The 21,277-nt window shown below is 60.7% G+C and overlaps 1 protein-coding gene across 4 annotated transcripts in view; it reads left to right on the top strand.

The window, feature by feature from the left end:
* PLXNA1 (plexin A1) overlaps nt 1-21,277 on the top strand; it is a 105,303-nt gene that overhangs the window by 21,230 nt on the left and 62,796 nt on the right. For all 4 annotated transcript variants that reach the window (XM_082768513.1, XM_082768514.1, XM_082768515.1 and 1 more), the window contains exons 4-6: nt 17,668-17,808; nt 20,155-20,255; nt 20,803-20,926. In XM_082768513.1, the coding sequence (XP_082624639.1) occupies nt 17,668-17,808; nt 20,155-20,255; nt 20,803-20,926 (366 nt within the window). The remainder of the gene's footprint in view (nt 1-17,667; nt 17,809-20,154; nt 20,256-20,802; nt 20,927-21,277) is intronic.

Raw genomic sequence — 21,277 nt, 5'->3', positions numbered from 1 at the left:
CGAGCTCCGAACAGGATGTCTCATTGTTGGAGGAAACAATTAGAAATTCATCGTGAACCCACGGCCTCTGGGACCGGCTCGGGGAGGGGTGGGGGGGCTGCTGCCGGCTCCGTCCTTGGGTGACTCTGGGGAGGGACGCGCTGCGCTCGGGCTCCCCGCCTCGAGCAGGATGGGGCTGAGCCCCCGCTGCCCTCTGCGCTGCGGCTCTCCCAACCCCTGCAGCTCCCAGCCCGGCTGCCCCAAGCTCTTCACCTCCATAACTCTTCTTTTTTGTTTTTTTTTTCCTCCCCCATCTGCTCCGCAGTCAGCACAAAGCCGGCAGGTGAGGAGCTGGCGGAGAGGAGCCGGGCTGGCTGCCAGGCGGGGACGTGGCCGCCAGGCTCAGCCCTTCCCCGCACGAAGAGCTGACTCGGCGCCTCTCCCGGCTCCCCGCAGCCCTGTCAGGGGGGGCATCACCCTGGGCACCCTCCCCAAGGTGACTTCGGGAGCCTCCAGCACGTGCCCGTCTCCGGGATGTGCCCATCTCCGGCGTTTTTTGGTGCTTTCTGCGTTTCCCTTCGCTCAGGACCCTGCCCGTGGCACAGGGACGTGAGGGTTGGGGATGGAGCTGCAGCTGCACACTGCAAGGAGTGAGCTTTTAGGCTTCATTGAGCTTTGAAACCAAAGGGTGCTGAGCACCCCTGGGTGTCCCCATGCCTCTGACCTGGTGCAGTCACAGCCCCTCCATGCACAGAGCTGGGCACGGCGCTCGCTGCGGAGCTGGCGGTGGCAGGGCAGGGTGGAAACCACCCCGCTGGGATGGAAATGAGCTGGGAGGCCCCGGCGCTGCGGAGGCCCTCCTGTCAGAGCCATTGTGCCTATTGACGGGCTGGAAAGCTGGCTAATTTTGGCTTTTCAGGTGGGAGAATAGCCCCGGCCTCCCACCAAAGGCAGCGGAGAAAAGGGAGGGCACAGGGCAGTGCTGGCATCCCGCCTGCCTTCCTGCAGCCCGGATGAGCGGTGCCTGAGGGGTTTGTCCTGGTCTGGCGGCCCCCCGGGTGGCCCTGCATTTCTCCTTTCTCCTTCCAAGGTGCTGCTGAGCTGGGCACGTCCCTGAGCTCCCACCCCATGGCCTTGGGGTTGGGACCGGAGAGGCGGAGAGGACCCCATGGAGCGAAGCTGGGTAATCGGAGGGTTTTATTTTTGCTGCTCTTGGTGCTCTCGAGGGCAGCAGCCATCAGTCACTCCGTGCATGGCACTGGGGGTCCCGAGGAACCTGAATGCAGCAGGGGGCTGGCGCTGGGGCAGCATTTTCCCCGTGGTGATCCCCACGAGAGCAGAAAAAGCCCCGGCAGGCTGAAAAACCCGTGTGTTTTTTATTAGCTCCCACCGTAATGATGTATTTTGGATCGCTCTCCTGCGTTGGTAAAATTACCAGACCTTGAACAAAGGGAAGGAAAAAAAAAACCACAAAACAGTCTCTCTGACCTTGGAGCTGGTGGTTCGCTCGTCTTCATTTCATCCCCTCGGCTGGGGGTGCGGGGCAGTTTTGGGTGCTATTTATAATCCGCTGGGCTCGGCGCTTTCCTTTACCAAGCGAAAGCTTCTCACCTTTGTTCCTGATACTGCAGAGAGGAGCTGCTTACGGGAAAAGGAAGAATCAGCGAGAAATTGTTGCGTGTTCCCCATTGTGGCAAAGCTTTGTGGTCTGGAAAGCCCCAGAGCAGCGTGCACATCTCCTCGGGTGAGCGTAAATGGGGTGGGTGCTGCCTGGAGGGGCACAGCCTGGTGCTCTGCAGGGCTGGGCACCAACGTCTGAGCCCGTACTGGTGAGGTTTTCCATGTCTGGCACGCTTGGCAGTGGGAGAAATACCGTGTTACCCTAATTCTTCCCCTCTCCATCCCCCAGGGGAAATAGGGGCTGCGTTCGCCCCGCTGCCGGAGCCAGGAGTGCCATCACCTGCCCGCGTCCCCCTCCTCCGGCCTCGTTTGTAACTGACAGACTCGTTGAAACAACAAATGTTGCCGTAATTTAATTTTCAGACAAACAATAGTCCGGGGACAATGTTAAATTCATGAAACTGGCTTAATGTGATGAAATTTAATGAAGCAATTTGTGTGCTATCCTGGGCGCCGGCGCTGTGCAGGCCCCTGGCTCCGCGCGGCTTCCCCCTGCTCTGCCGGCAGCTCCAAGCGTCCCTCGCCTCCCCTGTGGCCACAGGGGAGTGAGTGTGCTGGGATGGCTTCTTTTGGGGTTTTGGGGATGTCGCTGCATCCCGCTGAGCAGTATTTCTTTGGGGTATGGGCCAGGGGAAGGGGGATCCAGTCGGTGCCACGCGGAGAGGGGAGAGGCCTCTGTGGTACTCACCGTGGGGCCGGTAACTTCTGGTGGTGCCTCTGTAGTAAGAGCAGCGCGTTGTAGGGAGAGCACATTTTGGATTTGGGAGGGCAGAAGTGGTTTGTGAAGCAACTGGGGAGGTGGTTTGGAGGTTGGAGAGCCCCGCTGCTTGCTCTGGAGGTGGGCTGGGTTTGTGCCACCTCGCCGGAGCCCCTCGGCGCAAAAAGCCTCGGAGGCTTTGCCCCTGCTCGTGTTTTTGGGGGCACAAGGAGCGTGTTGGACCTTTCTCACCTGCCCAAATCCTCCTAGCGGCAACCCTGCTGCCACCTGAGTTCCCCCAGACTCATATTTGCCCCGAAGGACGCCGCCAAATCCTTCCGGGGTGGATTTTGTTCTCAGCGGGGGCACTCGCAGGCAGGCTTGCGGTCGGTAAAGCCCCTTGCAGTCCTGGGGGCTGTGGCTGCAGCAGGTCCTGTGCTGTGGGGCTCGGCCTCCTGAGGGCTGGCTCAGTGCCTGGCCTCTCCTTGGCCTTCTGGTTTCCATCGGTGGTTGAAAATCTTCAAAAATCTTCAAAAATCCAGGCCTTTGTCCCAGCCCAGCTGCGTTTCCCCGCTCCTTGGGGTCGGTGTGCTGGGGCCTGGCAGGGCTCGCCACCGGGCCTCTCGGGGACGGTGCTGCACGCGGTGGTGTTTCTTGAGAAGTAAGCAAAGACCTTAAAAAAAAAAACAAACCCAAAAGCAAATAAAACACCACAACCCCCCAAAACAAACAAAGCCGCACCTCGGCTGCGCGGCCGGTGCCAGCTACGGGGCTGTGGGGGTGATTTCCACCCGGCTTCGGGGATGGGAACTCCCCAAATTGAATTCTCTGTTTATTTCCCCAGGGTTTCTCTGTGTTACTCTCCCTCTCTTTCTGGTATGTTTATGAGCCTCAAGGGATCCGTTTTTACGCTCGACGTTTAAAATTAAAGACGTGTTTCTCTTCCAGCAGGTGAGATAAACACTCCGTGGCTTAGCGGAGGGTTTCCTTCCTGCCTCTCCTTCCCCCTCTTAAATCTGAAAACTCGCGGGCTGGGAGCTGCCTGGGCTGGGAGAGCTGCACCGCTGGGCTCTTTGGTGTGGGATCTTCGGCTTCTGGGTCCTTCTGGTTTTAAAAGAGGGCAAAAATTAAAGAGGGACGGAGGGAATCGAGGCAAGCACCAAGGGAAGCGCGTGTGGCCGGACTTGGGAGGAAAAATGCAGCTCGTCTCGGGGATGGAGAGCACGTGGGATGGTAACAGGGCTGGTCTGATGCAGGAGGGCTCACTGAGGTGCCGTGACTTGGCTCTGTGTCAAACACAGCATTTCTGACCGGGGTTTACCAGGAGAGAGAGACAACCCACGTCCCTGGGCACTTCATGGAGCTGCCGCTGCGCTTGGGGTGCCTTGGGCACGTCCCCATGCACCTTGTCCTCTCTTCAGCCCCTGGATCCAGCACATCGCTGTCCCATCAGAGGGTAAGCCATGGAAGGGCTGCTCTGCCCCCACTCCCACCGCAGCGCATCACCAAAACCCCGTGCGTCCTGAGCTCAGTGGCTCAGCCCCTTCCTCTCTCCGCTGCTGTCCTTTTGAACCTTGCTGCCTGACATCTGCTCGCGCAGGCTGTTGAAACAAGACCTCTGCTCCAGTTTGGAAATGGAAGCGATTAAGAAGCCTGCAGAGAGCTCTGCTCTGACACCGGATCCGCCCAGGTGCCGTTTGGTGCCTGCCTCCCGGGGACGGGAGCAGCCCCGCTCCTCCCCGCCCAGCTGCTCCTCGCGCCTGTCCCACGCGCACTGCGAGCCTTGAGAGCTGAGCCCAACGCACCAAAAAGGTGTTTTTCCAGATGAGATTTGGTCCGTTCGTTGTTGAATCGATGCTGTGTCTGCAGACGGGGCATGGGGTGCCTGGGGAGCAGGTTTTGGGTGCCAAATGTCACCTCCCACCAGCACCACGGCGAGTGGTGGCTCTCGCTGGACAAAGCGGTCAAGGCAAAAATGTTCCTGACCCCCCTCTCCTCCCTAATTCTCTTTCTGTTTCTGAGCAGGGAGAAGCAGAGCAAGAGAGAGAGCATTTGTTGTACTGGGCTGTGTGTTTCTGGAGATGTTTTTCATCAAGACGATGATAGTTGCATAGAGGCAGCTAACTGGGGGGAAAAGCTGATGGCAATAAACGTCAGGAATGCTTCGGGGATGGTTTGGATGGGATGCATTTTTAAAGCCTCCCAGCAAAAAAAAAATAAATATTGAAACCTTGGCCTGTTTTGAGCCTTGCCAAGAGAAGAAACTTGAAAACTGGGGTTTTCACATGTGTGTGTGTGTGTGTGTGTGTGTGTGTGAGTTAACCACAAGCACGTGTTCTGCGCTGCATGGTGGGGGCTGCGGAGCCGCACGGGGGGCAGGCACAGGAGCCCTGCAGGTCCTCGAGTTTTGGCAGAGCGATTTTGGGCACAGCTCAGCTCCGTGCTGCCTGTCTCTGAGCGGGGCTGGGGTCGGCTCCTCCGGGTTTCTCCTCCCCGTGACCTGCGGCTGGCGATGCCCGCGGCCAAAAGGCGGAGCGCGGCGTAAGGGCGTGGGCAGAGCTGTGATATCTCTGGGTGATAAAGGGAAGAATGAATGCGTAAAGGTGATGGCAGCACCTCGGCTGCCTCTGACCTGTGCTGTTTGTGGTTCGTGGCACGTGGGCTGCTCGCAGCCTGCCTGTGTTGTTGCCTCTCCAGAGGTGCAGGAGCAAGAGGAGGCTTGGGGAGGTTTGGCGTGAAAAATGGGGATTTCTGAGAGAAAGGAACCATCTCGTGATTTCCTGGGGAGGATTTCTCTCTCTGAAACTTGCCCGGGACGTTGCAGCAGTGTGAATCCATCTGGGAGCTGCGCTCACCCCCCGTGAAGCCCGGCCCTCTTGTTTTCTGCCCCCCCCTCCCCAGGCGCTGCTGTACCTCCAGCCCCAGCTGCAGCGCTCGGCGCTGGTGTGTTTTTCATAAAGGCTCTTAATCACGGGCAGGATGTTTCTGTTTATTCAAGAAACGAAATCACACAAACAACCCGCCCCCAATTTGGCTTTCGCGGAGCATCAGCTGCTTGACCCGGGCCCTGGGCAGAGCCAGAGAAAATCCTCCCCTGGCCTCCAGCAGCCTGGCCGCCGGGAGCACGCCTCCGTGCCGCGGCCGTGCCCTGGAGAGGTGCCCGGCACCGGGGTGATTCCTGCTCACGATCAGCCCGAGGGCTCGCAGCCAGGGCTGGCTGGTCCCTGGGGCTTGTTTTGACCCTGTCAACATCCCACAGGAGGCTCGGGGACCTGGGCACAGGGGTTGGTCCCCGTGAGCCATGCTGGCCCCGTGCGAGCGGCGGTGCCGGCTCTGCTAACGAGAGCGTGGTTGGTTTTTGGCTGAGCTGGCTCCTGGCGAGGGCTGGAGGTGAGCTGGAGCCCGGCACTTCATTCCTGGGCGCTGAGGTCGTGCGTCCTCGTGTTTGGGATCCCAAACAACAGCACCCCGGGGCGCTCACCCCTGGCTGTGGCTGCGTTGTAGAGCCGCCGCCAGCGCCGGTACGGTGTCGTCGGCTTTTGCTTCAGGCCCTGTCCTTTGGGAAAAGAGCACAGGAATGTGTCAGGGTGGGCAGAAATACAAACCTGCCTTCTCTCCTGCCTGTTGCACGTGTCGGTCCCGTCGCTGTGGTTTCCATGGCAAAGCAGCGGGGCCGAAATCCAGCGAGAGCGGAGCCCGCGCCGTGCCCCTCCGCGTTCGGAGGAGCGGGGTCCTCGGAGACGATGAGAATAATTTAACGAGCCATTAACGAGAGCGGGGGGGGGGGGGGGGGGGGGGGAAGCAGCGGAGGAGCCGGAGCAGGGTCGGGGAGGGGGCGCGGGGAAGCGGGGCTGGTTTTTTGGCAGGGAGCGGGTCACGTTGGCAGCCCGCTCGCCTCGCCTCCGCCGTGTTGTGAAGTTTTGGAGGTTGCTTGAAAAGTGTCTGGGGAGCGGTGGCGAGCCAAGCGGGCCGCGGGCCAGCTCTCAGCTAAACATGTTGTTGTGTAAAATTGCAGTCAATTAATTTGAGACCTGCCAATTTCAACTGCAGAGCGCTAGGAGGTTCTGTCAAGTCTTCAACGGGATGAAAAGGGGAGGGGGGGGGGGGGGATTCGTTTCCAGCGCTTGGAAGGGCAAAGAGCGGTCCCCTGCCCAAGCGCTGCAAAATGCCACCTCTCTCTGCGACTTTGGGGTTTGGAAAACTCGCTGCCACCGACGTGAAAGGTCCTTCTGGTGCCTGCTGAGGCCACGGGGACGGCCCCGAGGGGAGCGAGGAGGCGGTGGAGACCCCGCGGTGCGTGGTGCGGGGACCCCAGCGTGTTTGCGGGGCCCTTTGTTAGCAACTCGTTTCCTGGGTTTTGCACAGCGTGCGGTTCTGTGTGTGCGTCTGTAAGCTGGTTTTGTCCCCTCCCTTGTTAGTTTAGCGTTTTACAGCCCAGTGAAATCTCTGAAAAAGCTCAGCTCTGTGACCGCAGTCACGGGACCAGCGGGGCGAGCGGTCGGGTACAGCGAGCAGCCAGGGGAAAGGCAGCTCGTGCTTGGGGCTGCTGCCTCCGGCCCTTGGCTCCCCTCATGTTCCCCCACTTGGCTTTTCCATCTCCAAAAACCCTGCAGCTTGCATGTACGTGGGTGTGTGTCTGTCCTCCTGCTGTCTCAGCCCCTTCTGGCACAGCTCTGGGCACCCGGGGCACCTTCTCTTGCTCTAATCCCCACCAAAGGGTGCAGAGCTCGGGCTCCTCAACCCCAGGGGTCGCTTTGCCCCCCAAAACAGACCCGTCCCCAGCCCAGGCTGTGTCCTGGCACTCTGTGCTTTTCTGCACGAGGGCTCTGCTCCCGCTCCAGCATGTGAGAGGAGCAGCTCGGTGTCCCCACGGGACTGTGAGCTCGTGCTCCTGGCTGCTGCCAGCAGTGGGCCCGGAGATGTGTCTCCAGAGGTGGGCTCGGGGCCTCGTGTCGTCACCACCCGGCTCGTACTTCCCCGAATACTTTAAGGGCAATTTCCTCTGACTTCGCTGGGAGCTTGTTAATGTTTCACTGGGACGTGGGAGCAGCTTCAAGGGAGGGCAGCTTTTGGTTTAGCTTTTGGTTTCGCCAGCTTTTGCCAGTGCTTGTTCCGTGGTTTAAAAGCACGTAAAAGCACCCAGCAGCCAAGAAAGCCCATGGGGCCGGTGGGGAGCGCTGGCACCTGCAGCTCTGTGCCACGATGCTCTCCTGGCCGGACCCCGGCTGCTCTCACCCTTCCTAGCATGGCCGTGTGGCTCTGAAATGGTCTGGATGGGTTGGGTGCAGCCCCAGTGTCCTGTCACTGCTGTCTCCATGCCCAGGAAGGGCTCGAGGGCAGCTGCAGGTGGGTTTTCCTTCGGAGCCACGAGCGACACACTCTTTGGGACTGACTTTTTGGGGCATTTTGGGGAATTGTTTTTTGCCTGATCCCGGACTCCACAAATCAGAGGTTCTGAAAGGGCCAGGATTGGCCCTTCAGGAGCAATAACAGAAGAATTACTGCATTGCATGGGCGTCTTTATGTGTTTTTTAAACCGTGCCTCCTAATTATAAATAATGGCTGTGATATGAGATATGATTATGATGAATGGTGATTCCGTATTCCGTGCGCATTAGCGGCTTTAACCTTGCCGAGGTAATTATGTCTCATTTCAAATTCTGATACTATTTATTTGAGGTAGGGGACTGGGAATTTAATTTCTACAGCTTTGTCTTTTAGTATTATTATTATTTGAAAAAGATACCTTTGCAAAATTGTTTTTTAATAATTCCCTCCAGCGGCGGCACCGGTTCATTATTATCGGAGGGGCCTGGGCAGGACGGGGCTGGGAAGGGGTACGGGGAGCTCTGTGTGACCTGCTGGCCACGGGGCCATGTCCCTGCACACCCCCTTCTGCTCAAAGCCTCGTGGCACATGGGTGTGGACCCATGGAGCTCCTCTGACCCGTGCTGGGAGCTGTGTCCGGCTCCCAGGGGTCCCCCCCCAAGGTTTTGGGGTCCGGGCAGGGCCGAGCCCCCATCCCGCCCCGTCCCTCCGCCGGCACGTTTAATTAAAAATCAAATCAACCCAAAGATTGCGATGCACGTGATTCTTAATCAGCTTGAAGTCTCGGTGAGAATAAAGTAATTATGCTACTCGTTTGGTTACAGTAATTAAAACTTTAATTAACATCATTTCCCACCCCTTGGCCTCCCTCTCCAGTGCGGATACTCAGGCGTGCGCACCCTTGGGCCGGGCAAGGGTTGCTGCCAGGGCCCCATCTCGGTGGCAGGCACACTTTTACTCAGGGTTTGCTCATCCCATCACCATCCCTGCTCCCTCCCTGCCCACCTCGAAGCCCCCCAGAGGCGCTGAAGCCCCCTGCCCGCCGTGGGTCAGCGCTCCACGAGCCCTCTCCACCAGGAACCCTCTCCATGGGTGCCTGACCCCATGGATGAGCAGGAGGCAGGGACACGGTGAGGGCTGTGGGTGGTGGCAGCGTGTAAGAAGGGGACAGCACGCGTTGCCACCAGCCTTTAGGGCCAGCGAGGGCCGACAGCACTCGGCGTTGGCACGTCTCTCCCCCGTGCCGAGCTGTCAGGTGCCAAGCTGCGCTCCTGGCGCCTCGCTGGAGGCAGCTCCTTGGACATCGCGCCGGCGAGCTGCAGTGAGTGGCAGCCTCCTCTTGAGATCCCCTGGCAGCCGTCGCGGCTTTGGGGAGATGGAGATGGTGGCAGGTGGTCCTCAAAGCTGTGCCGAGAATTTCCCGGAGCGAGCGCACAAAGCGGCCCCAGCTGCGTGCCCGGCCCTCCTGCGTGCCGGCGGCTTGGCGAGGGGCTGCCTGGGCTCCTCCTGCAGCCCCTCAGCATCGTACGGGTGTGCAGGAGCCCAGCGTGTGCCTGTCTGTGGTGGTCTCCTCCTGCCTGGCCCCGCTTCCCCACGAGCCCCAAGGAGAAGGGAGCGGCGGAGAGGAGGGTTCTGCACCCGCACGAGCGCTGCGGAGAGAAAATCTGCGCTGCGTAAAACCTGAGCTTTTAAACATCTCCAGCAGTATCCTTAGGGAAAGCAATCTCTATATTTAAATCTGCTCAATCTCTCCTTCAAAATTGCTCCTATGCTCAGGCTGAAGAGCCTAATTTCCATCCTGTTTGCCAGCGGAGAGCCCGCTGTGGGAAGCGCTCTCTGTTGCTCCCAGGTTTGGTGGGGTGGGGAGCTGCGGCCCCGCGCCTTTTCCTTGGGGGCTGCGGGGAAGGTGTGAGCCGGAGAGGGGCACGTGGGGCTGGGGGTGCTGCTGGAGAGGCTCACGTGTGGGAACCCAGCCCTAAAACGCAAACAAACAGAGCAGGGAGTTCAGCAAACACTTAAACTCGGGGTGGGGAGAGCGAGAGGGGTCTGAGTGCGTGTCGGCGAGGGTTGGGTTTGAAGGGAAATATTTGCACGTGCTCTCCTTTGCTCCCAGCCCGGAGCTGGGTTCAGCTGGGTGTTGTTATCAGGAGCACCTCGTGTGGGGCAGCGAGAGGTTGTCCTCCAGCCATGGAGGTGTTTGTGGGGGCAGGTTTGGGGGGAGCACTGACCCTGCGATTTCCATCTCAGGGTGCTGATAGCAGAGATGTTGGTTTAAAAAGAGTGGGAAAAAAAAAAAAAGCGTGGTTTTAACTTTTCTCCTCCCTCCTGATCAATGGATTACTTTCTCGTGAAACACATTATGCGGTATAAAATGTAGTCATTGAGTTCATGAGACGTTCTGCGTGTCCAGTTGTGCTGCCTGGGCGAGATGTTCAATATTTAATGGTGTCAGCGTGCCGTGCGTTATTTAGACCCCGGCTGTTCGGTGCTTAGCAGCTGCTCCTGGCCGCTCAGGTGTGATTTGGCCGTCGGGATAAAACCCCGGGTCTGCGGTAACGAGGGGCTGTCTGCAGGCCGGGGGCAGCGCTGGCGTTAAATAGGTGAGGCTGGCTGCGGTCAGCATTCCCTTCTCCCTGGGTGGACGTGAATGGCAGCGGGTTTAGTTCGTGTTAAATGCGTCTGCTGCAAATTTGTGTTACTGCAGCGGGTGGCCTCGGGATGGGGCGGTGAGGAAGTGGTGGCTGCTGGACTCGTGGCAGGAGCGGAGTGGTTTGGGAGCTGCTGAGGTGGGGTTGTGTGAAATTTTGGAGTTTGTGGGGTTGTGATGCCTGGATGCAGGGCTGCGGAGAGAAGCCTGATGGATGAGTAAACCTGCCTGCAAGCCCGGGTGCCCGGTGCTGGGCTCCTTTCTGCAGCCTAAAGCCCGGCTCTGTCGGGGCGCTGTGAGGGGCGGTGATCTGGGAGAGTTGTTGGTGCGGGGTGACACGTGCCGATTGCGCTCTGGGGATGTAAAGTTTGGGCCCTGGAGGTTCTGCGGAGTTGTTTCTGCTCTAGAGATGGAGTTGTGTGTCTGCAGAGAGGAAAAAGAAAAAGGAAACGAAACCCGGGGGTGGCTGAAGGCAGCACAAGGGGGATGCACTGCGCGCACCCTGCGGTCCCCCTGCGGCACCAGCCTGGTGCAGAGCTTTGGGCTGCAGCGTTTGGGGGAGCGTGTTTGTCCCCGTGCTTCTGGGGAAGGGCTGGGAGCCCCTGGGATGGGCAATATAGGGGTTGTGGTGCACTGGGATGAGGAGAGGAGCACTGGGCCCCGCTGTTGTGGCCAGCTCGGGGCTGGAGCTGCTGCCGCAGCCTGTCCCCGACCTGCTGGGGACACCCCGGGGACAGCCACCCCGGGACCATCCCTCTGCATCCTCCCCTGCATGGGCTTTTCCTGCCACCCAGCCCTGTGTTTGGTGAGATTGATGGCTCCTTCCGTGTCCTCAGGCAGCTTCTCTCGCGCTGCTTTGTTGTTTTAGGGAGCAGGAAGGAAGCAGCTATTTTCCTGGGGCCGCGAGGGGAGGGAGGATCAGCTGATCTCCGGCACGCCGCAGCTCTGGGAGCCTGGGCTTCCTCCTGGCAAAGCCCCGCTGCCTCCTCCCTGACTTTTTGGGCTCCCTGACAGCGGTCTGGAAAGGGACGAGTGCCCCATGTCCTCCTTGGTCGTTGTAGGGCCGGTCCTCACTCCCGAGCAGGCCAGGGGCGGTGGGACACGGTGGGCTGGCCTTGGTGTCGCCTTGCTCTGGTTGCTCGGGCAGGGAAGAAGGGCTGGTGCTGCCTTGCTGAGCTAGGAGGGAAATGAAAAGAATTTGGGTCCATCTCCTCAGCACACAGGTATTTTGTGGTCACTGCTTGGCCAGGGACAGCCATGGCACGGCGGAGAGGGATGCCCCCGTCCTCCGCCCGCCCTTCCCTCGGCAGCCCCGGGCGGAGGCCGCGCATCGATTCTCCTGTCGGGGCCCCCCCGCCGACCGAGTCAGCCCTGAGCGATGCTGATTGGGAAATAATTGCAATAATAATAGAGATATTTTGCTCCCGAGGAACGAGACGATGCAAGCCGGGCGCCGAGCCAGGAGAGTTTTGAAGGGCAAAGCTGAGAAATCAATGGCTCGAGACCGCCCGAGCAGCTGGCGGGCTGGGGGGCGCGGGGGCTGCTGCGGGGTGAGCAGCGAGGGTGCCTCGGTGCATCCCGTGCCAGAGCGAGCACTGGGCTCCCGCGGGGCTCTACAGTTGTCACCCCACTCTGTCACCTCCCTCAGTCCCTCCTTCACCCACGTTTGGCTCCGGTGAAGGCGCTGCCCCAGCCGATCCTGCACCACGCTGCGGCTGCGGCGCCGTGGCGCTGGGCACTTCTCTCCAACACTTTGGTTTTACTACGGGAAGGTGCAAACGATTTTGCTGACAGCTTTTTAGCTCCGTCAGAAGCAGTGAAACCCTGAGCTGGGCGTGCTTCTCCATCCCCCGCTGCCGATGGAGCTGTTTTGCAATCTGCCCGGGGCAATTTGTGCGCGCGCAGGGGGCAAGGTCCAGCCGCAGGGGTGCCGGCTGAGGGCCGGGACAGGTTTGGGGAGGTTTGCAGCCACCTCTGCAGGGGCAAAGCCCGGAGCCTGCACAGAATGGTCACCCCGAGGCAGCAGAACTGCCAGCACGTGCCCGAGGTGCTGCAGCAGCGCGCTTCGAGGCTGATTCGATTGCCCGGTGTCGGTGCCGCTGGAATCGGGGGCTGTTGGGAGCCGTGATCTAGATTAAGCATCTCCTTTTTTTTTTTTCTCTTTATTATACTGATATAATTAAAGTTCCAGTGTTCTCTGGCTTGAGGCATTGTAGGGCCTGGGACGAAAGCCTGGTTTGTATTAATCTCTACAAATGGGTTTGGCTGAGTGGCAGCTCGTCGCCCCCTTCCCCTCGGTGCACAATCAGCGAGGAATCAGCGGCGTGGCCCCGCGCGAGGGCTGGGTGTTGGTGTCAGGTCTGTGCTGGCAAAACCTCCCCGAGCCTCTGCTCATGGCTGGGGGGACACACGGCACCCCCAGCCCATCCTCCTGCCATCGGGGTGCCGGGTCAGCCGCCCAGACCCCCGCTTTGGGATTATTTGTGGGGAGGGGACGCGTTCCTGCACGGGGCAGCTGGCGGTGGCCGGGCTCCTCGGCGGTGCCGGCCGCCTGCCCGTGCTGCATAGCTGGGATTTTTTGGCTGGAAGCCCTGCCACCCCGCAGCCATCCAGGGCAGCACGTGTGGGGCCAAAAATTCATCTCCAAAATCCCTCCCTGCTCCCTGACCGTGCCGGTGGTGCGGAGCAGCCTGGCGCTGAGCGTGTCGAGCCGTCTTGGTAGAGATTTTCCCCGCGTGAACAGCAAAGCTGCATTTCCCCCGAGGCTGAGCGAAACCAGAGGCTTATCCTCGCTGGTTGCGAAGGTTTGGTAACCTGAGACGTGCCCCAAGCAGCTCTCCCTGCTGCTGTCCCCCCGGCACGCTGGTGGCCCCCTCTCCAGCAGCACCCAGCGTCCCCAACCCCACCAACTGCAGCCCCCCCGCGGCAGCTGATGCCCCAGCCCCGCAGCTGCTCCTGCATTTCTTGGGGTGGCTGAGCAGCCCCTGCGCCTTCCCAGGGAGCAGCTGATGCACGGACCCCACTTTTAAAGCTCTCTCCTTCTTTTGGAAACCAGAGAGAGGCACGTGGGGGGTGGCAGCTGCTGGTGCAGGCATGTGGAGGGGATGCTGGGGGGCCCAGCTCCCCCCGTGTGCCGCCCGCTGCCTCGGGGTGAGCCCAGGCCACGTGCAGGCTGTCCCCCCATGGGGCTCTATGTCCCCACGGGGCCCCCAGGCTGGATATGGGATACTCCATATCCTGCCCTGAGCACGTCTGAGCGGTGTTTGGTGACGCTCCTGGCAGCTGTCACCTCCACCCCGAGGTGGCTGGGGCCGAGCAGCTCCTGCCTGGCCTCGGGGAGGTGTTTTGCGCAGCACAGAGACCTCACAGTGCGGGGACCGTGGCATCCTCCAGCATCTCCCCATCGTATCCCTGGCAGAGCAGCCGCACGGGGCTGTCTGTGCAGGGCTCGCATCTCTCTGCCTCCCCCAGCAAGCGTCCGGAGCGCCGGGAGGGAAGGGGAAGGCTTTGAAATGCGCTCCCGTAAATAAGCCTTGCTTTGGCGACGCCTGTCAGCGCCGCGCGAGCCCCGTGGAACTGGAAAGGGTCCCCGTGAAAAGGCTGCGGAGTGTGTTTGAGGCAGATAAGTCCCTGCCTTTGAAGTGTGGCAGGCGGGCGAAAGCGCCCTCCTCTTGTAGCTGCTGCCAGCCACTGAGAATTAATCACAGCCGCCTGCAGATAAGAGCACAAAGCGGCGCGGAGCACTTCTCGTGCCAAGAGGAGGGGTCGGCAGGGTACCGCTCGGCACCGAGCTCAGCGCTGGGAGCCTGGGGTGGGAGAGCCCCGCTCAGGAGCTGCCTCTTCCCTCGGGGTGGAGGGCTCATGAGTTGTCCCCACGGTGGGGCACGGGTGGCACCAGCTCGTCCCCGTGTCACCATCTCTGTCCCTGTGTCACCATCTCCTGCATCCCGCTGCGCTTTGCCTCCCGCGTGGGGCTCCTGCTGCTGCTCGTTAAATCCCAAAGCAGCTTTGGCATCTTCACGGCTGCTTTCCCTGCCCGGCTGTGCATTCTCCCTCTCCACCTGGCGTTCCCGAGCTGCGGAGCCCCGTCCTGTGCCGCCGTCCCCTCCTGACCCGCTGCTGGCACTGGGCGGCCGCCAGCCGGGGCTGGGCTGCTCGCAGCTGCTGCTCTTCATCCTTCTCATTGCCCCTCTTTCCAAAACGTGGGCCAGGCAGACTGTCCTCTCCTCTCCCCCACTGCCGGTGCCTGTAAGCACATTGGGAGGGTTTCCCCGTGTCACTTTGACAATGGTTGTGGCCACTCTTGGGGCATATTTGCCCCGGAGGGCACCTTGCCTGGGGAGTGGATGCGCCGCTGTGAGCCGAGCCGTCCCTCTGCCACCGTGACTCCTCTGGGTCCTTTCACCTCCCCACTGGTTTTGGGTCTCAGCCTGCGGTCTCGTGGAGTTGTGCAGGACCAGGGACAGGCCACGTGGGCTGGGAAGAGGAAAAGTAGAAACAGATGAGGAAGTTCAGGGCGTTGAAGCGCAGCGCGTTTGGCCTCCGATGCGCGTTTTGTCTGCCCACAATTGAATTTTTGGTGGTGAGTACAAGGCAGTGACCTCGTTCTTGTGGTGTCCTCCACCCTCGAGTGGCTCGTTCCATCTGTTGGTAGCGCCTTGTGGTGTCAGACAGTGCCAGCTCCGTGGGGCAGAGGCTCTTGGCTCGTGCTTGACGCGGGGTGGCCCTGGCAAACGTGTTTGGGCGCTCCAGCAGCGTGGTGGCAAAGGAGAGCTGAGCTCGAGGTGGAGCTTTGGACTCGAGGCAGGAGCTGGGCTGGCTGGTGCCGCTGTCCCTGCGCCTCGTAGCCAGGCAGTGAGACCTTGGTGAGACCTCCTTGTTCCCAAGCCAGCAGCTGGGTAGGGTCAGAGCTCCCTTTTCCAGCTGAGACCAGCCCCGGGAGCCCTCTCTGTGCCCTTCTGGGGACCTGCTCCTGAAACCTCTCCCTGTGCGGTGCCGCCCGGTGCAGCTTGCAGGGAAATTGGGCTGGTTTTGTGCTGTGTGGCCGTGGGAACAGCGTGTGCCTGTGTCCTGCAGAGCAGCCTCCAGCCCTGGTTTAATATGGTTCCTGCAAGCAGCCAGCTTGTAATTTCGTGCCTCCAGTCTCCTCCAGGTGCTTAAGGAGGCAACAGCCCCACTACCGTGGGCTCTTCTTGCCTCTGTAGGATGCCCCATTGCCACGGGGACTCCAAAAATCCCAGTCTGTGCCTCCTGCATCTCCATCTTGGTGGGGGGAGGCTTCACCACACGGCTCCTTCCAGCCCCATGGGAAAGAAAAGCCCCATCCTGAAGCCTTCTCGCCGCCGGCTCGGCCGCAATCGCGTGAGGAAGCCGAGCTAGGACAGGAATCCGGAGTGAGAAATTAGTGTGGGTAATTATTAGTATTGGGTAATTATATCAGCGTCAGGATGAGGAGAAAGGTTAATAGATTTTTATTTTTTTTCCCCCGGTGGCTGTGTTTTCCCCTGGGTGGGAAGGGGAGCAGGGTGGGCAGGAAGGCACGTGCTTCCGAGGGGGCTGCTCTGATTACTGCACATCCTCTCCCCCGGCCCCGCAGGTGGGCACGGGTGTGCGGGGAGGAAAGGGGAAGCCACCCCTGTGCCGGTAAGAGATGTCTCTGGGAAACCACTCTATTATGGCCCAAACAGCCCGTGCCAACCCTCCCAAATCCCATTTTCCTGACCCGCAGAGCTGCAGCAGGTGCCGGAGGGGAGGATTCCCATGTGTGCACGTTTGGGGTGGCCGCACGGCCCCCTCCAGAGCACCCCAATGTGTTGGCCCCAGCCCCCTTTGACTACAGTCATTATTTTTAGGTCCTCTCTTTATTTATTATTTGAGGCTCTTCCTGGAGCCTCAAATTAACTGGAAGTGCTTCACGTCTGTTGTTCTTTTAATGCATCCCTTTCTCTTTCCCAGCACTGCGCAGCGCAATAATGTAATGGGGAAATTACCCCGCTAGTTAAAAATTACTGCCGGCGCAACATCCCCCCGTAGATCTATTTTAGGACCAGGGTAAAACTACATCGATTCCTCCCTGCTGCAGCTACAGCCCGTAAAAGGGCTGGAGAGGTGCCTTTGTCACCTTGCCATGGCACCGTCCCTCCGGAGAGCTTGGGCAGGGTTTTGTGGCGGTGAGACTGAGAGCTGGGAGGGGAGCGACCCTAAAGAGGGTGTGGGATTGGTGGGAAAATGCCCAACGGGGTCCTGGTCGGGGGAACAGCAAGGACCGGGGGTTTGGGGCTGTGCTGAGGGCTCCAAAAAGTTGTGTCTGCCCCTTTGAGGCTGGCACCCAGGTCCCGCGGGGCGAGGGCGGCCTCTGCGCGCCCCGCCGCGCTCCCTGGCTGCTCAGGGGTCTCTTTCTTAATTAAATACATTTGTTTTGTAAAACTGCCTAAAAATAATCCGGGGCTGGTGCGTGCAGGAGGCTGGCGGTGAATCAAAGGCGCCGCTCTAATTAAACGGGCCCCGGTTTGTTTGTGAGCCGCATACATTTCCATGCTAATCAGCTGCGCGCCGCCAGCCCCATCCTGCTCGCCCGGCCTCGCAGCCTCTGATTGGGAACCCTGCAAACACCGGTGTCTGGCCCCGCTGGGGGGCTGTGGGGTCGGGATTAGGGTGGGATGTGTTTTGGGAAGGTTTGGGGTCTCTGAAGCAGCAGAGCTTTGTCGGGGCTCGGCTCCTGCTCGGTGGGTGCTGCCGGCCCCGCAGTGCCTCCCAACGGGGTTAGCACCGGTGCAGCGAGGAACTGGCCCTCTTGGGAAGCTCCTTAACATGATTGCGAGCCCTAATGGGATCAGAGCCCCTGCCACGCTCCTGCTCGAGGAACAAAGGCGCTTTCTGGACCTCTGCTGACCCTCGGCTTCCTCGAGACCCTTTGGACTTCCCCAGCCACGACCCCGAGCGTTTCCTTTGGTGGATGGGGAGATGGCAGCGCTCGGTGCGGTGCTGCCTGCGAGCTGCTGGCCTTACGGCTGAGCAAGGCCGGGCTCCTCTGGGGGGGCTCTTTAGGGTGGGCAGAGCGGGGTGGTGAGGAGTTGGGTGCAGTCATGTGCAGGGTGAGGATTTTGGATGTGTGTAAACATGGGAATGGTGGTGACATGCACAAAGGAGAGCAGAAATCTGCCACTGAAACCTCCTGGAGAGGGCTGAGATGTTTGTGCTCTGTGCTGCTTTGCCATGCTGCGGTGGCCGTGGCTTGCCCCTGTTATCCCTAGGGGGATGCGTTCCTTGTTTCCCCACCTCGGGGTGGGTGCGAGGCGTGCACGGGGCTGTGCTCACCCCCTCTTTGTCCCCGCAGATCCTGGTGGACTTGCCGGCCGACAGGAAGCACCAGGCGCTGCAGTACGAGAACGTGGTGGCCCACGAGGGCAGCTCCATCCTGCGAGACCTGGTGCTGAGCCCCGACCGCCAGCACCTCTACGCCATGACCGAGAAGCAGGTAAGGGGAGGGGGCTGCAGCCCCTCGGCTCGCCGGACCCCAGGTTTCAGCCTGCGCCTGTCTGGGGGATGTTTTGGGGCAGCTCCCTGGTGGGGATCCGGCCCTTTTTGGAGTCAGTGGCTGCCCACGAGGCACCCGGTGGGGCAAAGCAGCATGGATGAGGGTACCCTGAGCCTCAGGCAGGTGAGAATGGAGCAGTGGGTGCTGTCCCTAAAGCCATCCTATTGCTACGTGCTCCTGTTCCCTGTGCGGGTGGCAGCCCCCAGACGCGCTGTGCGTCTCTTCCCCGTGCTGCTTTTGCCCTGAGGGCTGGTGCTGTGCTTCCCTCTCCGTCCTTCGGTGTGTCTCTTGGGGACAGACCCCGCCAGCCCTGCCAGAAGGTCACTTTCCTTCCATTTCTTAATGGCTCTGCTCCCCAGGCTCTGGCCCCAGCTGCTGCCGAGCCACCCGGTCACCTTTGTCCCTGCGCCGCCTGGGGATGTGCAGCTCCTCCCTGCTCCCCTGTGCAGAAACACCGCCCGGAGGCACCAGCTCCCAGACACTGCCCTGCTGCTCCTCTCCTCCCCGTCGTCTGTGCCCCAGGCACTCATCCTTAGCAGCAGCTGCCTGAAATCCCCATCCCCTGGGGACTGAGGGCTGCCCGACCCTTCCAGCGAGCTGCTGCAAGGGCTGCGTTCCCTGCTGCGAGGCCGTAAACCTCCTCTGCTCCATCCCTCCCTCCCCGAGCAGGGATTTGCAGGTTAGCTCCTTGCTCCGAGCAGCTTTTTTCCCTTCTGGGCTCGCTGCTTTGGCACCTCGGGGCAGGGGGGGACGTTGCCTGGAGCCAGCAGAGCTGGCGTGCCCTCAAACCTCGGCGCGCGCACCTCCGTCCGTGCCTCTGCCTCCCCAAATTTGCACCCATCCAGAGGTGCAGAGCCGACCCAAGCAGCACGGTCGGGGCTCGTGGTGAGTTTTAGCTTGGCCGTACGGGGATGGCGTGATCCCAGGCTCGCCGGGGAGCTTGCTGCTACGAGTTAATCCATCAAAGGGCTGCCAGGCGCCGGGGCGGGGGAAGCGGGATCCTGCTGCGTCAGGGCTTTGTGCCGCGCGGCGGTGGCGGGTTTTGGGGCTGTGGGGCCGGGCTGGCTGGGCGCTCACAGCCTCGCCGGCCACGCTCTGGTCCCGTCTCCCTCCCACACGCTGCCTGGGTGGCAGAGGAAGAGGAGGAGGAGGAGGAGGATGGAGCTGAGACCAACGCTGGCAGCTCCCCGCTTGTCCTCCAAGGAGCAGGGGACCCAAGGGGCTGTTTTTGTGGTCCCATCACCAACCTGTGCTGGTGGCCCGGATCCCCAGCCCTTCTTTTTGGGCATCCTTGCCCAGGAATCATTGGGGATGTCCAGGTAGCCACGAGTGCCATCAGCTCCATGCCTGCCTGCCCGGAGAGGGGCACAGGGGTGGGACGGTGGCTGGAGCACGGCAGGTCTCCTGGCCGCTTGCCCGGGGGTTGGGAGGGAGAAGGATGCTGGAGAGCAACCTCGTGTTTGTCTAGACAGCCCCACGGGGACAGCGGAGCCTTTCCCCTCCTCCTCCCAGTTCCTGTCTCTGTTTTTTGCTCTGCTGCAGGCAGCCTGGGGCTTTGCAGGTGAGGCGGGGAGGGGATTTGGGCTCCGGAATTTGAGGCTAGGGCAGTGCCGGGCCACATCACGCCGAGCCCATCCCCTGGCCTGGTAGGACAAAGGCCAGGTCCCCTGGCTGAGACCGTGCCCCTTTTCTTGGGTGGCAGAGGTTGTTTTAGGAATGCCACTGAGCAAATCCTGCCCCACGGGAGCAGTGGGGGGAAACTGAGGCACGGAAGGGGTGGGGGCAGCTTCCCGAGCCCCCGCCCTGTCCCCCCGCTTCTCCTCCCTGCTCCTTAATAAAAGCTGCTCCTTTCCCTACAACAGCGTGGTGTTATCAGAGTGCTGCTGGAAAGTAATTAAATGAACAGTTGTAACAGAGCTCGAAGGGCTCGGAGAACGAGGGGATTTTAATCAAATGTGGAGGAGCAATTAATAAAGGAGCCGTAACCCTTTCGGAGCGGGGCTGCCAGCCACGAGGGTGTGCAGGAGGAGCTGGGAGCTGGGGCTGAGCCGTTCCCTAAACTCTGCAAAGAAAAGTTTCCCCGTCCTGGCCTTGCTGGGCCAGCCAGGAGGTGTTGTCCATGCAGAGCTCCCAAACCCAACGGTGTCATGTCCAAGCCTTTCCCCTCTTGGATCTGCGCCCCGTTGAGCCCGGCGAGCAGGAGGGATGCCGGGCAGCGTCACCCCTTGCTGTCCCTGCTGTCCCCAGCAGCCCGTCCCCTCCTTCACTCCCTGCCTTGTCCCGCAGGTGACGCGGGTGCCGGTGGAGAGCTGCGAGCAGTACGAGAGCTGCGAGCTGTGCCTGGGCTCCCGGGACCCCCACTGCGGCTGGTGCGTCCTCCACAACATGTGAGTACCACGGGCTGCTCCTGCAGCCCCAGAGATCTGTAAACCATGTCCAGCCCCACTGCTTTCCTCCTTGGGGAGGTCTGTCCTGGTCCTCGCACCTGGCCATGGGGTCTGGAGCCCCCCGAGGGGTTTCTTAGGGCCGTGCCAGCCCCTCGCCTCCTCCTGTTTCAGCCAGCGCCGTATGGCGCACGCACGGTTTGCTCTCCCTGCGTTTAATTAAAACGCCTCCCGTAATGAAATAATATTGCGGAAAGCACAAAGAGCAGCAGGAGGGAGTTGTTTGCTCCGTGAGGACAGGCGAGGCGCCCGGGGTGGGAGGTGATGGAGCATCGCGGGCTGTGAACGTGTGCGCTGGGCACGGCGGCTGCAGGGCGAGATGAGAGGGGGGTGGGCACGGCCGTGCGGGGCGGAGGCGCTGGCACGAGGGGAAAACAGAGCTCCTAGCCTGACCTTGAGCAGATAAAATCCCTCACCGGGCACGCTGTCCCGCAGCAGGGTGTCTCTCAGCCTGTTTGCTGTCTGCTCACCGCGTTTCGTCCCCCCGCAGATGCTCGCGCAAGGACCGCTGCGAGCGGGCGGACGAGCCGCAGCGCTTCGCCTCCGACCTGCGGCAGTGCGTGCAGCTCACCGTCCAGCCCAAAAACATCTCGGTCACCATGTCGGAGGTCCCGGTAAGCACCCCTGCTGCCCAGGCAGCAATTAAAATAAATAACGAGAGTACGGCAAAGAGGGAGAAAGGGGAAGGGAGGTGCGATGCGAATAAAGTGGAGCAAAGTGCAGGGGATTGATGAGGGCTGGCCTGGTGCTGGATGGGGGTAATAGAGCGGCTGATTATTATTCAGAAAAGACATAACGGAGCAATAAATATTTCTCCGTAATATAAATAACAACATGAGAAGTGCCGTGTGTAGGCCAGGGATCCATCTAGCTCGATATCCTGTCTCTGACAGCGGCCAGCAGTGGATATTTTGGGATGAGGCTGAGATGCGCGGCCCGGTCTGTGCAGACGGAGGGGATGATGT

This window comes from Aythya marila (assembly GCF_965140915.1).
Source record: "Aythya marila genome assembly, chromosome: 10".
Lineage (NCBI taxonomy): Eukaryota > Metazoa > Chordata > Aves > Anseriformes > Anatidae > Aythya > Aythya marila.
The sequence above is the reverse complement of the archived record's forward strand: the minus strand, read 5'-3'. Positions and strand labels throughout refer to the sequence as shown.